Here is a 19222-nt window from a genome sequence, read left to right on the forward strand (position 1 = left end):
ATTCGAAGCCCGTCTCAATAGCTTCAACTGCAGCAGGAGTCAATCTTCTATCTATTTCAAAAAGATACAGCGCAGAGGCTAAATCTAAAATTGAAATACCTTTTCCGCAAGCTTTTCACCTATATAACAAATTCATGGGAGGTGTTGACCTGCATGACGGACATTGCAATGACATACTCCCAAGTATACGATCAAAAAAATGGACATGAGTAGTTTTTGAGACTTATACAGGCGTCTATTACTAATTCTCTTGTAATTTTCAATGCTGCTAACGATGGAAAGAAAAAAGTTGGAATAAAAGAGTTCACTATTTCGATTGCCAAATACTACTTACAAAAAAGTAGTCGCAAAAGTAAAGCACATGGACGGTCAAATAGTGACAAATTGAGGATTTGTTCGAATGGAAACTGTCCAATAAGAACAAGAATTTTCTGCAAAACATGTAATTTAAATATTTGCAATAAATGTTGGCTAAAAAAGCACACCTAAAAGTATGAATAAGTGAGAGGCAAGGGAACTCACGGAAAACAAGCACCCCGAGACGTGAGAGGCAAGGGGACTCACGGGAAAAAAGCACCCCAAAGGAGACAGAATTTTACCACGTCCACGCCGTAGTCTCTGGGTAACGCTAAGAGTAAAAAAATCTTCCTAAAATTTGCACAGAAATCGTTTTTTACCAATAGGTTTTTAGAACATAGCGGCCGAAACGAATTTTTATTTTTTCAACTTTATCAATTTTTTTCTCGAAATCTATGGACTTTAGAAAAAAAATTCATAAGAACAAAAATGTCTTAGAAGCACTCGAGAAACATCCTAAAATTTTTTCAGAATTTTTGGAGACATTTTTGAAAATTCCATTTCACAAGTTTCCCGGAAAATCAAAAATTGTCTCAAAAAATTCTGAAAAAATTTGAGAATGTTCCTCGAGCGATTCTAAGGCATTTTTGTTTTTATGAATTTTTTTCTAAAGACCATAGATTTCGAGAAAAAAGTTGATGAAGATTGAAAAAAAAAATCGTTTTTTCCGCCATTTTGTAAAGAATCGATGGTTCAAGGTCAACAAAAAAATTCCCTGTTAAACTTCAACTCCCATGATCACCTTTGATCACGGTCGCAAGGTGATATCTTCACCGTAACACTTCGAAAAAAAATCCTAAAAATTTTTTTTTTCGAAAATTTAGGTGTTTTTTATGTTTCAATCGAGCATATCTCTTTTCCTGTGAGTTTTATCATGATTCTGGCAACGGATTCTGAAAGAGCATGCAATTTTACATCAGAATATGTGGTTCAAGAATTTTTTCAACGCCAATTACATAGGAAAAAATCACTTTGAAAACGTGCAAGAAATTTTGACATTTTGGACGTTAATGGGTTAATGAAGCTTTATTTAATAGAAACAAAAATATTCTTGAAATTAAATCTGCTTTCTATATGAAATATAAGTTCAATTTTTATTAAAAAATATGCCACTTCTAACTAATGTTTGTTATAAAAATTGTAGGAGCACTCCTAGAAATAATTCATGTGACAGAGATGAGGTAAGGAAAAGTGTTGATAGAATTCCTACACATGCAAATATAAAAAGAGCAGATGAAAATAACCATCAGTAAGTAATTTTGTAAAATAAATGTTTGTTTGGAATTAAATTAGCTTCAATTGACTTTATAGAACTCGCACTTGCAAACTGAAAGCAATGAATATGATAAGACAAGACAAGGAACGGATAATAGTTCATCACCATTGTTTAACAAAAACTATCCAATAGCATTTGATCAGAATTTATGTTTGAACGGAAGTAAAGATATGAACAACTACTCTTCTGTTGATACTGACGATACCAGTGATAGTAGCTTATTCAGTGCAGCTGGAAATAAAACTTTTGAAAATACAGAAACTATTAGAAAAGTAGCTGCTGCTAAACCTATTCAAAGTAAGTTCTTAAAATCTTATTCAATGTGTTTATTAAAACGGTAAGGTTATTTTGAAAGTACTCTTAATATTGTATTATAATTTAAAAGTAATATTATTTTTTAGTTAAACAAGGCCATATTGAATTAGGAGAAATTTTCCTTGAAGCTATGAAACACTCATATAATCTGCGTGAAGCATCCATTTACCAATCGAAAACAAAATTTGTTGTAAGAAACATTTTTAAATATTGAAGCTTTTAAGTGGAAATTAGAATAATTAATTTCTAAAACAACGTTTCTTTTAGATGCCTCAGTATCATTTTGCACCAAGGGAAGACATGGTATGTTTAGCATTTCAAATAAATATATTACTTTATTATTATATTTTTAAATTACATGTTCATAACATTTTTTAGGAAGAGATATTTGTTGGATGTTGTTTTTATTTACGGAAGTCAGTTATTGCAATTATTAATGAAACTGCAAAAGTTCTACGTAAACAACAGTCAGAGAACCTTAAAGAGTTATCATTACAAGAAACAAAAAGTGGAGAAATATTCGACTGGCATATTATTGTCAAAAATACTGTGATAGAGGTATATGGAAATGTATTAGGAAATTATTCGGCCACCGCTAAACGCAGCAAAAAAACTGCTATAGATATACGCTTGTTTAAAGGATTATACGGTATTCTTTATTTCTAACGATGCTAATTATATAATTTTAGGCCACATATATTTTTTCAGTTGATATAATATCTAATCTCTTTTTCAGAGTGGATAAATTATAATACACAAAGTATAGTTACAAAAAAAGATTATGTGCAGTATATTAACAAATGCGCGTCAAATAAAAGAAAATATCAGCTAGGTGACCAAATATAACAGATCTTCGAAAAAGCTGAAAACTAATCATTGCGATAGTTTAGGATCGGAAAATCAAGTTCTTCACAACATACCTTCCCAGTCTAATACAGCAGATTATAGTAGTATGCACACTCGAGAATCTTCGTTAAAAGATCTCATTGTACTAAATTATTAACGTTATAGAAATTATTTTTTAAGTTATTTCAACAGATATATAAAGTTAATTATTTTGAAAGCTTATATGTGTGTCAGCATTTAAAACTCTTATATTTTATATTATTTTTTAAAATTTATACGATATTAAAATTAATAAATACTTATGACTTAAAATTAATTGAAATGTGCTTATTATAACCTATTTAAATCTTATAGAGCCTAATTCGAATATTAATTATATTCTCTTTAAAGCCTATAGAGCCTAAAGCAAATGTTAGGTTATAATCTATTTAACGCCCTGTAGGTCCTACGAAGCTGTATAAAGTATGTTCTATTTAAGACCTACTAAGTAGCGAAAATGGAAATATGCGCTACTTAGCAAGTCTTAAATAGAACATATGCCAATTGTCATTAGGTCCTACATAGAGTCCTATAAATTCTTCTTAACGACTTCTAATAGATTTTAAGTAGAACCTAATTTTTGACTCGGGGATAGCCAAAATATGTAGGAAATGAGCATGGAAGTAACCAAGAGCAATTAGATAAGTATAATTATTTAAGTGCACTTAAAGTGTACATTGAAGCAACGATACTTTGTGGTTTCTTAATGTATTACAGGTACTATTCACTGTAAAGAAGGACAATTATACAACGAAGCAAATTTTCTGACCATTGGAGGTAGATAAAAAGTGGAGTATTATTGATCGAAGAGGAAAGCACGGGCAAAATGATTCAATGGGTAATACGATGCAGGCAGGATAGTTGTAACTTGTCAATTTTAATTTCAAGAACACATTTTAAGGCCGAGTAGTAATTAATTGTAAGTATTTAAATTAAAATTTCTTTAAATTTCTGTGTTTATGCATTATTTGATATAGGCTCATTTGTTCATTTCCTTTTAATGTTAATGTTTATAAATACTACGTATACATAATCACAGACTTTAATCAACAGGCTATTCAAAGTTACAAACGTGTGTGTAAGGATTCCATTCAGAAAAAATCATAGGTAGCACAGTGCCTGTTGCTATTCAAGGGAAGGATATTAGAAATAAACAGAGCTGAGTAACATATTTGTTTACTTAGTGCACTGTCTTTTTGAAGTGCAACTAAAACAAAATGTTTTTCATCATATGTTGCTGAGAATAGAGTTGCCTAGTATAAGTATCCTTTAACCTCATCAAATAATTATTGAGGTATTATTTTTATTAATGCAAATGGGTAACATCGTAAATATAAAGAATTAGATAAGTATATTATTTGCGACATGAATTCCTGCTATTGTGGGGAAGGCACAATTTTAACAAGAATCAGTGCAAAGGCACACAGACTTTACTTATAAAGATCGCCAGGCTCATGAACTTTATATATGAGCCAGTCTGAGGCTTGCCAGCTTGAGACTTTTCAAGGACGCAGCATGCTGTGAAATTAAAATGGATTCTCTTGGAAAATAACCAGTACACATTAATAAAAATCAAAATAAGAATTATATTCTATAACTGCTCTGTCTATCAATTTACAAGTATAAAAGTTAACATAATTATACAGTTATACATGGGATCTCTCCCTAAAGCAACCGTTAAATTCTAAAGACTAGAGCAATGAAATTATAAATATTCACAAAAGAAAAGTACTTATATAAATAAGAATTAACAGAGTGACTATTAGTTAATACTGAGGAGTTGGATCAATCGTATGACTTTCAGTCCAGGCATGAACCAGTCCGAATGGACAAAAGACCCTTTCCAAGTTTATCCAACGCTAGCCCTTCAAGAACCTAATTACTTGCTGCACTATTCCTGTAGGAAATATAAGGCACAAGCAAAGAGGTAACACCAGGTCAAGTAAGGCGTAGCCAAGTCGATCAATATCTAAATCACTACCAGAAAAGTTGAGTGGCTAGGGTTGTCCAACGGAGTCTCTAAATCTCCTGTTTTAATGTGCTTATGCACCAAATTCATTAACCTTATGTTAACCACACTATAATTCAATGCCTAGCCAGAATATACTTGATTAAAAATAAAACTATGTACAGGTATATAAGTAAAGAAGAAAAATAAAAGTATATAGATACATATATATTTGGCATTAAAGCCTAATTCCTGTCATCGTACAGGCTATGGAATTTATAATCCAACTCATTTCAATAATAGCTTATTTTTCTTATTGGACATACTAGACTATATGAGTGCAAGAAAAAAACTCTGTATCTATCTCCTGTAATTGGAGTTGGATTCAATAGTACTCCCTACGTAGACCTGCTACACCCCACCAAGCCTGGAGCCATCAAGTTAGTCACAAAGGAGTATTAATAATTAAACGTTGAGTCCTAATATCTGTCCTCAACGCTTACCTTCATGCAATAAACAGTGTAACAAAATTCAAGCCTGGCATGCACAGCAGTGTCAATTTTAGGTTAGGAATAGTGGAATGGAGTGGAAGTCCCAATGAACCTCCTGACAGTTTCCAATCTCCTGTCTAACCTCCTTCCTTCCTTCTTAGTATATTAAATCCTGGTCCGTGGTCCACTTACATGGGACTCCGAACCTGATTACAGCTCTCCTCGGATTTTCCACAAAAATACGTCCTGCCAGGGGGGTGACACTGCCGTGTTAAGAAGTGGGGCCGTGATTGCAGCGCCACCTAGGAACTATGAGATTTTTTGGAGGAACTAACCGGGCTTTTCAGTCATATATAATTTCAAAATTAAAGTTTAAAGGAAAATACTAAAAATAAAAAATTACAATTATATAAAGGTTAAACAGTTTTTTATTATATAAAATAATTTTACAAAATAGATATGAAACAAACATAACAAGTTTAATAAACTATTTATCATACATTATACCATAATTAAATAGTATAAAGGAAAAAATTATAAAATCATAAATTAACATACCTATACAAAACATAACGTATATATTATTAGGTGGATATTCACAATTTAAAGCAAAATTATAATACAAAACAAATCATGAGAGGTGCTTTAAATCATATAGAACCTATTAATAAATAAAAGTTTACACAATTAAAATTACACTTATCATATTAATATTAACATAATCGATCATAAGTATAAAAATATATATCTATAGATTTATATGAAGGTAAAAACAGTCTAAATCTTAATTTTATTCCTCTCGTATAAAATTATGCAATAATCTTCTTCGTCTCATTCAAAAACCTTAAAATGATTCAGCTTTTGATTGAAATAATGAAAATTTCTGTATTACTTGCTAAATGACAAATATATGAAGTTAATTTTGTTTTAATTTTATTGAGACCATATATATATATATATATATATTAGACCGTCTCAAATTTTGAAATATTTTTTAATGTACCTTACATCCCACTTGCCTCATTTTTTAATTTTATCTTTAACATGATTTTCCCGCAACATAGAGATTTTACGTTTTTCTTCCTATAGATCACGGAACGACCATTTGATTTTCCCATAACATTGACACAGACAATTTTTATTTAAATAGGTTTTGGTATACAAAACAATTTTCTACAATATATATTCTGTTGCAAATTGCTAGAAAGTTCAATTACACATTTTGTTAGAATATCTCATTAGTCATTTTATTACTTTATTAATTCTCAGCAAAAAACAGCACAGTATATTCAACGTAGTGATTTTACATAACTTTTTGATACTTAAATTATTATAATTAAGAAATATCTAACCAAAGTTAAAATAAAAAGAGCTGATAATCTGTTTTTATTAAATATTCGTTTAGATTTTTTTATATATAGTAATTTAAGCACGAAAATTATGTTAAAATACCACATTGAATATACTGTGCTCTTTCATGCTAAAAAGGAAAAAATAATAAAATTACTAATGAGATGTTCTAAAGAAATATGTAATTAAACTATTTACTACTTTCGATAATTTTTGTTTTAAAGCAAATTGATGGAATATCTTTTCAAATAGGTTTTAAATTATATCACTTACATCCTACATTTACTAAAAACCTGATGAACTTCACTTTCATCCCTTCGCAGTGCAAGAGGGTCATTGATAATTTCTTCCAAATCCTCATAAGCTTGCGCTGATGGTAAATTTCAAGGTGGCACAGTGTTTTTCTTTAGCCTACAAACAGAAGAATCCATCATCACATATTTTTATCAAAATGTTTATAAAATACTTTATATTTATTTAAACCTTTCAAAGATAGATTTTACAAACCTGGTTTCTAATTTGTTTGACCCATTTTAATCCAATTAAATTCATTGAAATGAAGTGTTCTCGCTCCTTGCTTTTGTTTGATCATCCTGGCACAATGCATAAATAGTTTTAGGGCATTTTCTTAGACATCCTAGTTGATTTTGTCACGTCCATTGGTTCTAAATTCTGTATACAACAAGAAATAGAAATTAAATCATTTTTTAATATTTCGTTATGCTGAAATTAACCTAACACCTTCGATAACATTGAACTTTACTTACTTCAAAGAAAGAAAATCAGGTTGAAGTTATTATTATATAATTGCCCTTGTAGCTCCTGACACTTAAAAACAACTTTCAAACATCTTTCAGTATTTAAAATTACTGTCGAAATAAGGCCCGTACCATTAAACGAAACTTAGCTCGAGTCAGTGAATCTTTAGATTGTACTTTATTGTTTGTGCTTTTTTCTTAATTAATAAATATATATCATTTGACACTTTATTTAAATTTGCAATGTTTTAAAAAGTGTTATTATAACCTGTGATATAAACAATGTAAACAAACAATAATTCTATTTTATCATATATTTATTCAGTGAATATTTTTGTAATATACAATAAAAAGTACTCAAATTATTTTATCACTTTGTGTTAAGGAATTTTGGGTTATGTTATAACAGGTTATAGTACACACAATAACATGAAAGAGAAGTATACAATTTATTGGTTTTGTTTCTTGGTTTGTCTTAAAATAGGTTGCCTACTCAATCTGAGCTAAGCATCAACTAAACCAGCTTTTCGCGTGATTTCAGAACAGGGCTTAGCATTAGCTTAAGACAGAAAACGAACTTAATTAAGACAGAGTTTGAGACCGTGCTAAGCTTAAGTTCCGTTTAATGGTACGGCCCTAACTTTACTTTAAGAGTATTTTTATACTCATTTACGGTAAAAGACTTTCAACTCTTTCAAGCAGCAAGAAATATGGCGGTCGGAAAATGGCAGGATATCGGCGTCGTCAAAGTAGCGACACCAGCGCCACCTAGGAACTCTGAGATTTTTTGAGGAACTATAACGCTGCCCCACTACTGACTACGCCTATGAGAGTGTCTCCCCCCTGGTCGTCACATAACCTGCATGGTAGCTTCTGCGTACCTCTTATTCTGCGCATGCTCACATCTCTTTGATACAATAAGTTATGGACCAATTTTTAGGTATGTAATATAGGTAAGTTAGCAGTCTAGTGTAGTAGTAGATGTCTGTGGCTGTACACTGTTCAAAATTGAATCATGTACAGGTATAGTTTCTGCTTCCCTATACTATCTTGTAGCAAAAATGCTTCTCGCAAAATTGATTCATGTCCATCTCAACTACTCTATACTATCTTATAGCAAAAATTTAATGACAACAGCAGACGAAACGCGACATCGACAAATATGAAGATGACGTTTTGGACGTAGTAAAAGTATTATCCAGAAAGCATATTATTTATGTTGGAAATGTAGGGATGTCGAAAAATGGAATGGAAAATAATGCAAATATGGTGCATATATATAATATTATTTATCAAGTATAAAAGGGAAGAGATCGGATGCAATTTTCAGCCTATAAAGAGGAAAAAGCATCAGATAAGTATCGGGAGCAGCAAGTCAGAAGAAAGATTAACCCTTTCGTTACGGCATTCCCCTCCGCTAGAACAACGCCACCGAACGGGGCACCGCGCCGCCGGAGTAGCGCCACTGAACGGAGAGCTGCTCCGCAAAGTGTGCATATTGTGAGTCGGAAATTTGGTGTTCGGACTTACGTCTTTCAACGGTACCTTGTCTTTTTCCAGATCATACTCTTCTATACGTGTTCCATAGTGACATGTTTACAGATATTGCAATTATTATTGTCCAGGATTATCTTAAACAGCAAAGTTAATTGTTTGATTCTCTGACAATAGTTTGCAATCTCACCTCTTATCTTATATATCATATTAAAGCTTGTGATTGGTTACGTGAAGACATTAAAAAGCTTAAAACACGTCATTTTGCTAAATAAATGTTTATATATTATAATCTTGTCTACAATTATAAAAGAAAATATAATTTATTGTAAATAATATGTCAAATTAAAATTGTTAGTAATGTAATTCACAATGATATATTTTGAAACAAGGATATACGCACAAACCCACATTGCAATCTTTACACTCATACTTAGATTCGTGTCTTTTGTCGTTTGCACTACAAACGACGCACCGTCTACTTCGATTTATTCCTCCCGATTTGTAAATGGAAGGAAAATGTCTTTCCGTTAATCTTCCCGGATGATTATTGCCGGTTAAATGTTGACGTTTTGTAGCTTGGTGATATTTTCCCAGTATTTCCCTAATTAGCTGTAATTGAAATTTTGCCATGGATATCGGTTCTTTCATTTTGTCTTTGTAAAGGCAATACGCATTCCACATGCAAATGTCCAACAAGTGAAAGAAAAGTTTGCGGTACCATTTTAAGGTTTTGCGAGTGGAATTTACCGTGCTGATGACCATGTCTGCTTTATCTACTGCACCCATGGAGTTATTATAATCCAATACGCATACAGGTTTTCGTATAACTTTCTTTCCTCCGTGCCTGATTATCGTTTCAAATTCTGGCTTATGCATGGTAGACAGCATATATACTTCTTTTTTTATCCGTCCACTTTGTCACTAATAAATTAGTGCATGATCGGAATGTTGCCTCTCCTCTTGTTAACTTTTCGTCAATTTTCGGCATTCCCTTCCTCCGTTTTCTAACCGTTCCGCACGCATTTGTGCAATTATTATGTAAAAAATTGAATAAAGCTGGACTTGAATACCAATTGTCCACATAAAGTGTATGGCCCTTTCCCAGATACGGTTTTATAAGTGCTTCAACTATTGCGCCAGATTTTCCAATATCCTGATTTTCACTATGTACCATTGTAGATGATCCAGCATATACAATTAAATCTAGTACAAATCCTGTCTGACAATCGCTGAGAATAAAGGATTTTACACCAAACCTATTTCTTTTGGACGGGATGTACTGTTTAAACGACAGCCTTCCTTTATATAAGAGCAAGCTCTCGTCAATGCACAGACGTTGATACGGTTGAAATGCTTGATTAAATTTTGTTTTTAATATATTAATGATGTTTCGTATTTTGTCTAAACGATCGTTCGTAGGATCGACCGTATGGTTGAAATGTAACATTTGTAATAATTTGAAATACCGGTCTCTGGTCATGAGTTCTGCAAAAATGTCACTCCGCAGCAGTTTATCCTTACTCCAGTATTCTACTAAGGCTAGTTTTTTGTTGCGTGTCATTAAAAATGACACAGCAAAGAAACAGTATAGTTTGGCTATTCCTGTTTTATCAGAATTGTTTATATTATCATTCTTTTGTTCCCAATATTCATTTGTCTCTCTTACAATCAGCCCTACGAGCTCTTCCGAGACAAAAAGTTGGAAATAGTCTAACATTTTGGCTGATCTACTGATATTTCCTTTAATTCCAGAATCTCTTGACGAAAATTTATGTATTTTAGGGACAAATCTTTTTGACGTCCATATATCACAATAACTGCCATTTACTTCAATCTTCTCTGCTTCTGAGTCAGAAGTACTACATATAGTTTTTTTTTTCTCTGTAGTGTAACATTATTTTGATTTTCATCCTCTAATTCGCTTTCTGAATCAGTAGATCGGTTACCGAATAGAATTTTTCGTCGTGACATTCTGATAAGGGGGATGCAAAAAGATTTTATAAAACAAACTAAAGAAAGCTCCAAATAAAATTTTTAAATAAATGTTACGAACCTTGAAAATTTAATACCTGTTATCCAGTTTCTTGCAATGCTTCAAGGAAGATTTCTTGTTATACTATTATATAATTAGAGGACCAAATACTTCACATCCGAATAGAACACACGGAAGAAATTTATTTAGACGTATACAATATATTATGTGCTTTTGAAATACACTTTTAGTGGGATTAATTAAAAACGGGTCAATGGAATTGCAGAATGCACGCCGGATGAATATTACTCTCTGATAGTTTGAAGAAGATTGAAGCGTGATTTTTGTCCCGTTTGCCCCCAACTCAGTGCATGTCCTATTATTAGAATAAAACAAATGAAAACAAACCAAACAGTGACAAATGCCATCGATATGCTACGTGCATAGCAACGAAATAAATAAAAGTATCGCGGGGCCATTGGACAAGCGCTATCACGCTGGTGCCGGCTGCTGCCGGCGCGCGTACACACAGGTCGTCGCGTGGATGCCGGCTACAGCCGGCGCTCGTATACACAGGTCATTGCGTGGATGCCGACTACATTCGGCGCTCGTCCACAGACGTCATCGAGCGGATACCGGCTACATCCGGCGCTCGTAACGAAAGGGTTAATTTAACAAAGCAAAATATTTTTTAATCTTTCTTTTGATTTACTGCTCCCGATACTTATCTGATGCTTTTTCCTCTTTATAGGATGAAAATTACATCCGATCTCTTCCTTTTTATACTTGATAAATAATATTATATATATGCACCATATTTGCATTATTTTCCATTCCACTTTTCGACATCCCTACATTTCCAACATAAATAATATGCTTTCTGGATAATACTTTTACTACGTCCAAAACGTCATCTTCATATTTGTCGATGTCGCGTTTCGTCTGCTGTTGTCATTAAATTTTTGCTATAAGATAGTATAGAGTAGTTGAGATGGACATGAATCAATTTTGCGAGAAGCATTTTTGCTACAAGATAGTATAGGGAAGCAGAAACTATACCTGTACATGATTCAATTTTGAACAGTGTACAATGACCGCCACTAATGGCCTGCAAGATTTTTTTGATGCGTTTAGGAACCATACTTCCCCATGGATTTTTCCCCGCCTGGACTGAGTGACTGGAAAGAGTATAGGATATGTATGATAGGCTATCCTTGTTTAAATGCCTTAAAGAGAAAGAGAGAGCCTTATACCGCGTTCAACCTGGTTTCTCCAGGCCTTCGTTTCTTATTTTCCTATCTCGGACGTCGCCATTGCTCTTCTCTCTCTAACTCATAGATTTCTATCTGCGTCTTTGTCTAAAATAATTCTACGCCACTGGGTGATTTTTTGGTGAGTCTATACCACTGGACCTATCTGTGAGTCTTGTGAGAGTGTGAAAAGTGCAGAAATGTCAGTTTGGCAGCGCGGATTTTTAATCAAACGAGTGTTAGTATAAATTGTTAAAGAGTTTTAATTTGTTGGAAAATGTTAACCAGTTATAGTGAAGTTATAAAATTTTTAATGACTTTTCTGGATTATCGAAAAAAACAGGTATACAAATTTTTTATACTTCTAAAAACTTACATTAAGTATTAAGGATATATATTAAGTTAATTCTTGTCAAAATTAACTTAATATATAAATGTATGAAACAAATAGATTCATGAATTTAAATAAGAAATACATAATAAAAAATATTATTATAATTTTTTAAATAATATGCAGATCCTAGTGTATTTATTATCATGTATAGTTAATTGGTAAAATTACTGCTAATTATAATGTCTCTTTTTCCTAGGCGTAAAGGTTCTATGGAAGGTCCTACCAGGAGTAAAGTGCATACGTCATAATGATTTCAACCAGAGGAATTAAGCAACGCTAAGGAATGGAACACAGTTTCAGATCACGCAGCATGCTCTCCACATCTATAATAAGCCAACCTGTTTTCTTAGATAAGTAATATTACTGATAACCATATATAAAATGTATTCAAACATGATCCTTTGTGGTTTCCCTTATGTTTCGCAGGTCAAATGTTCTAATAAGGCTGATGAGCTGCATCCAATTGGTGAATAAAAATGAGGCCAGGCTATGTGTCAATTCTGCTGGTTCAAATTGGGAATCTCCATGCAGAAGCCAAATGGAAATATTAAAAAAAGATTTGTTATTCAGGTATTATTTAAAAATGATCTAAATGCATCAATATGGCTATTACTGGTAGTCATTTTTCAAACTTGTTTATATCTAAACCTATTTTCTTTGCTGTTTTAGGTCCAGTAAATATTAATAGATTTGGCTGTCAGTATTTGATCTCAATAACTGTCCTGCATTACAAATGGAGACTAGTAAAGCTGATGAACTGCAACCAAGTGGTGAATAAAAATGAGGCCAGGCTATTTGTAATGCTGCTGCTTCGAATCTGGAATCTCCATGCAGAAACGAAATTGGAAAGATTAAGAAAAGATTTGTTATTCAGGTATTATTTAAAAATGATCTAAATGCATCAATATGGCTATTACTGGTAGTCATTTTTTAAACCTGTTTATATCTAAACTTATTTTCTTTGCTGTTTTAGGTCCAGTAAATATTAATAGATTTGGCTATCAGTATTTGCTTTGAATAACTGTCCTAGATTATAAATAGAGATGAAAGAAAATCTTATATATAGAAAGTAGGGTACAGGATAATGAATTAATCTTTCAAAATATTTTTCTTTTCTTTATTTAGATTACGTTTATATATTATATTGTGAATTATAAAAGAGTTATTCCAATGGATTCAAGAGCAATATTCCTTTTTCTGACGATTTTAATTAGCTTCTTACTTTTTCTCCTTTTTATGTTTAAACGTCGTCATTTGTCATGAATCCCACAGATAAATCTATATTTTTACTTTCCTATGGGTAATTCTACTTTGCATATGTATTTGCATCCATGCTCAAAATAATTATAATCATAGTAAATGAATGTATTTATTGTGTTCGGGAAGTAAAGCTTTGTAGATTATGGTAAAATGTATTAATTTATTGAAATATTATTAATTGATAAATGAAATTATTGCTATTTTATAAGGTATTAACTATATGTAATTTTAATAAAATAAAATGCCTTGTATAAAGATTACTTCAATTTTATTTATTATAAATAATCGTTGTTTATTAGTGTATATTAATAAATTGTTTTTACAAATAATATTAATTAAAAGAGACTATCCATTCAGGGAATATCAATCACTTATTTCAAATTGAAAAGTGTAAGATAAAGAGGATAAGTTTTCTTAAATTTGTAAATGAAATTAGCCATATTGATGCATTTAGATCATTGTTAAATAATTCTTGAATAACAAATCTTTTTTTAATATTTCCATTTGGCTTCTGCATGGAGATTCCAGATTCAAAGCAGCAGCATTTACACATAGCCTGGCCTCATTTTTATTCACCACTTGGTTGCAGTTCATCAGCTTTACTAGTCTCCATTTATAATGCAGGACAGTTATTGAGACCAAATACTGACAGCCAAATCTATTAATATTTACTGGACCTAAAACAGCAAAGAAAATAAGTTTAGATATAAACAAGTTTGAGAAATGACTACCAGAAATAGCCATATTGATGCATTTAGATCATTGTTAAATAATACCTGAATAACAAATCTTTTTTTAATATTTCCATTTGGCTTCTGCATGGAGATTCCAGATTCAAAGCAGCAGCATTTACACATAGCCTGGCCTCATTTTTATTCACCACTTGGTTGCAGTTCATCAGCTTTACTAGTCTCCATTTATAATGCAGGACAGTTATTGAGGCCAAATACTGACAGCCAAATCTATTAATATTTACTGGACCTAAAACAGCAAAGAAAATAAGTTTAGATATAAACAAGTTTGAGAAATGACTACCAGAAATAGCCATATTGATGCATTTAGATCATTGTTAAATAATACCTGAATAACAAATCTTTTCTTAATCTTTCCAATTTCGTTTCTGCATGGAGATTCCAGATTCGAAGCAGCAGCATTACAAATAGCCTGGCCTCATTTTTATTCGCCACTTGGTTGCAGTTCATCAGCTTTACTAGTCTCCATTTATAATGCAGGACAGTTATCGAGACCAAATACTGACAGCCAAATCTATTAATATTTACTGGACCTAAAACAGCAAAGAAAATAAGTTTAGATATAAACAAGTTTGAGAAATGACTACCAGTAATAGCCATATTGATGCATTTAGATCATTCTTAAATATTACCTGAATAACAAATCATTTTTTAATATTTCCATTTGGCTTCTGCATGGAGATTCCCAATTTGAACCAGCAGAATTGACACATAGCCTGGCCTCATTTTTATTCACCAATTGGATGCAGCTCATCAGCCTTATTAGAACATTTGACCTGCGAAACATAAGGGAAACCACAAAGGATCATGTTTGAATACATTTTATATATGGTTATCAGTAATATTACTTATCTAAGAAAACAGGTTGGCTTATTATAGATGTGGAGAGCATGCTGCGTGATCTGAAACTGTGTTCCATTCCTTAGCGTTGCTTAATTCCTCTGGTTGAAATCATTATGACGTATGCACTTTACTCCTGGTAGGACCTTCCATAGAACCTTTACGCCTAGGAAAAAGAGACATTATAATTAGCAGTAATTTTACCAATTAACTATACATGATAATAAATACACTAGGATCTGCATATTATTTAAAAAATTATAATAATATTTTTTATTATGTATTTCTTATTTAAATTCATGAATCTATTTGTTTCATACATTTATATATTAAGTTAATTTTGACAAGAATTAACTTAATATATATCCTTAATACTTAATGTAAGTTTTTAGAAGTATAAAAAATTTGTATACCTGTTTTTTTCGATAATCCAGAAAAGTCATTAAAAATTTTATAACTTCACTATAACTGGTTAACATTTTCCAACAAATTAAAACTCTTTAACAATTTATACTAACACTCGTTTGATTAAAAATCCGCGCTGCCAAACTGACATTTCTGCACTTTTCACACTCTCACAAGACTCACAGATAGGTCCAGGGTATAGACTCACCAAAAAATCACCCAGTGGCGTAGAATTATTTTAGACAAAGACGCAGATAGATATCTATGAGTTAGAGAGAGAAGAGCAATGGCGACGTCCGAGATAGGAAAATAAGAAACGAAGGCCTGGAGAAACCAGGTTGAACGCGGTATAAGGCTCTCTCTTTCTCTTTAAGGCATTTAAACAAGGATAGCCTATCATACACATCCTATACTCTTTCCAGTCACTCAGTCCAGGCGGGGAAAAATCCATGGAGAAGTATGGTTCCTAAACGCATCAAAAAAATCTTGCAGGCCATTAGTGGCGGTCATTGTACACTGGCCGGTAGATGGTATTCTATAGCACTTTTCTGCTTCAGAGCTATATTTTGTGGAATAGCATGACGATCAGACGGCACAAACTGTAGATAAATATTTACAATTTCTCGTATACTGCTATTATGTGCTATAGTTTGCGTTCGATACTTCCGCCCGCCATTTTCCCCAGGAGCAGAATCGATGAAGGCCAGTTAACTCCTGCTCACCGTGAGCAGAGAGTTGGCTATGCCCTCGCGAATCTTTCGCGGAGCCGTGCAGATTGGAAGGCTACGATATGGACCGATGAAAAGGTTTTCATATCGTTGTCCTCTCAGGCTCAGGCCTTGCACGTGTGGAGCCCGAACGATACCCGGTTGCAGCCAAACCACGTCTTCCAGACTCATCGGTCTGGACGCGTATCGTGTGGCGTATGGGGCTGGATTTCCGGTGAACATATCGGTGATCTGGTGGAGATTTCTCCACGTATGAATTTCCGGGAATACATTCGCATCTTGGAAGAAATTTTTCTCCCAAGCGTGCGTAATGTATATCCCGCGGATGAAGTACCGGTGATCCGATTTGTGCAGGACAATTCAGCGATCCGTACCTCACGCGAAACGCGAGCGTGGTTTGCGCGACACCCGGAGTTGGAAGTGGTGGATTGGCCCGCTCGATCACCGGATCTCAATTTAATTGAGAACGTCTGGGCATTGATGTCCAGACGATGGATAGAGCCAGGCGCGAGGACGAGGGCAGCGATTCTCGATCAAGCGAAGAATATCTGGGAAGGCCTTAGGTCTGACCCAGAGTTCTTAGCTAACTTGACTAACTCGATACCTAATCGACTTAATCAAGTGATCGAACGGAATGGCTACTGGACGGATTATTGAATGAGCTTTATTGTTGTTGGTTTCGAATGGATATTTTTATAGATGGATCGGATTGCATGATATAAAAAAGGAATGTGCTCTGCCACATGTCGGATTCTATAAATCGGCCCTTTTCAGGGCCACCAATATTCTTTAACGTAAATCAATTTTCGGAGCACTGAGAAAAAGAAAAAAAATGAAATAGATTATATAAAATAAAAAATAGAGTATATACTCTCAAAAGACAATAATATATATATAAATATATATATATATATGTGTGTGCACGTTTTTATTTCAGGAATAATTATTTATCATTTATGTTATGAAAAATCAAGATAAAACAGAGTATCTCCTGATGGTAGACCAGGGTAAAGAGAAAGTTGAACCGAGTTATCACACTTCAGTCTATTTCTGACTTAAGACTGTCCTGCAGCAAACTATTAGGATAATACATTGGATTAAAAGGGAAGGAAGGCAGGCACATTGCACATGGATGTCTTCGTGGCAGCTAACATCCAGCTAAATAATAGAATAGGTATGTAAAACTTTACGAATATGGAAATAATTTATGCTTATTTTTAAGAATGAATTTTCATACTCTTTCTAATATTTTTCAGCCACTGGGTAAATATACTCGTGGATAACAGTAATATATGAATTTTCAAAAGTTAGCGAAGGAAGAGAAGACTAATATAATGCAGCGTAAGGATTTGTTATCCCACTTTAAAGTGCTACGTAACTTACAGGATTAACAAGCTCTAAGTGATGAGAATAACAATTTACCACTGAATTTGCCTATACGCACTGGTAGCAGAAATTGGAAATAATACAAGACATCTTAATCCGTAAGGAGGTACTATTAATCATTTGAGTATTCTTCAATTTAAGCTTAAGTATTAATGTTTTCTTCGAATATAGGCTATAATTGAAAAATCATTGCAAATTTGCTGCTTTTGAATACTGCGAAAGACCAAAGACCCAGCAACATTACCCACATCAGGAATGTATTCTGATTTTGCAACTCTAAGCTGTTCTGTCACCATTCAACAATATTCACTCATGGTTACGTAATGAGATGTAGTGTAAGTAGATGGATTTTAAGATATTGGCTTTTTCTTCTTTACATATTTAGTATATTTGAAAATTAATAAGAAATTAATTATATTGCGTAGAAACATTAGCTGGATAATAGCAGAATGGCTTCTGGATAATGTATTGCATGACACTGGATAGATTTACGTAAATACTGTTTCTTGGACCTGTGGCAGTTGAGCTGTCAGGAGCTCTCAGAGGTTCTGTTCCAGCATCACCAATTGGAAATAGATACGAAAGCTTGTCACTATTGATATTAGGTTTCTGCAAAAAAATCTGAGTTAACGATTATCTATTTTAATAATGAATTGCATCTTCTTTATTCGAAGAATCTTATTGCTGTAAGTTTGGGATCCGTAGTTGACTTGCAAGCTCCAATGGACTTTACGACTCAAGAATATAGCTCCTTATTATTAAAATAAAAGTTAATGATGTGTTATTCTTGACAAAATATCAACAACATAAATTTAATTTAAAATATATATTTTCAGTTATTTTTATACACCATATGTTACACAATAATAGGTTAAAACAAAAATACATGTTTTTTATACAAATTTATAACACTTAATATGATTTTATTAAAAGTTCATCACTAAGTTTTTTTAATAAATTAATACAAAATACAGAGGTTAAGTTGCACTTTTTGACACTTCACTCATTGGAATATACCCTGTTCTTTTTATTGATCTGTCGTTTGATTACTATATTATTACCGCTTCTATCACTATACCAAAAACGTGCTCGAGCAGAATCAGGGCACATGGAGTATCATATGTATTTCTCTCTCACTCTTATGCTATTAGACAGGGAAAGAAGAAAATTCTTACTATACCAATTTATCCTGAGATGATATACTTTTGACAAAAGTAAGACGATCAACCGCTACACTCGAGTATATGCAATTTACCAGATTCTCCTTATTCTCCCCACCACGACTCCTTTACGTCATCGTGACGTCATCTGACGTCACCGTGACGTTTCACGCTTTGGTGAGAACTAGAAACCTGAAG

General features: G+C 32.8%; 1 protein-coding gene and 1 long non-coding RNA gene across 2 annotated transcripts; one reads left to right on the plus strand and one right to left on the minus strand.

The window, feature by feature from the left end:
• Nucleotides 1-9779: 9779 nt before the first annotated feature.
• LOC136784121 (piggyBac transposable element-derived protein 4-like) lies at nt 9780-10848 on the minus strand. Its single transcript, XM_066744639.1, has 3 exons — nt 10706-10848; nt 9846-10634; nt 9780-9798 (listed from the first exon to the last, which is right to left on the minus strand). The coding sequence occupies exons 1-3, from the start codon at nt 10846-10848 to the stop codon at nt 9780-9782; spliced, it is 951 nt and encodes a 316-aa protein (XP_066600736.1).
• Nucleotides 10849-17480: 6632 nt separating this feature from the next.
• LOC136784135 (uncharacterized) lies at nt 17481-18642 on the plus strand. The gene is made up of 4 exons (XR_010824371.1): nt 17481-17652; nt 17735-17970; nt 18036-18199; nt 18290-18642. It is a non-coding gene; the product is annotated as an uncharacterized lncRNA (long non-coding RNA).
• The last annotated feature ends 580 nt before the right edge of the window (nt 18643-19222 follow it).

This window comes from Prorops nasuta, unplaced genomic scaffold (assembly GCF_024137725.1).
Source record: "Prorops nasuta isolate Cenicafe-Biocafe unplaced genomic scaffold, Cenicafe_Pnas_1.2 PNAS00048, whole genome shotgun sequence".
Taxonomy (NCBI): domain Eukaryota; kingdom Metazoa; phylum Arthropoda; class Insecta; order Hymenoptera; family Bethylidae; genus Prorops; species Prorops nasuta.

Excerpts from the sequence above, each read along its gene's own strand:
- LOC136784121 (XM_066744639.1), bottom strand. The coding sequence starts at position 10,848 with ATGTCACGACGAAAAATTCTATTCGGTAACCGATCTACTGATTCAGAA. Across the intron at positions 10,635-10,705 it reads CAGAAGCAGAGAAGATTGAA|AGATTCTGGAATTAAAGGAA; the intron begins GTAAATGGCAGT and ends ATTTTCGTCAAG.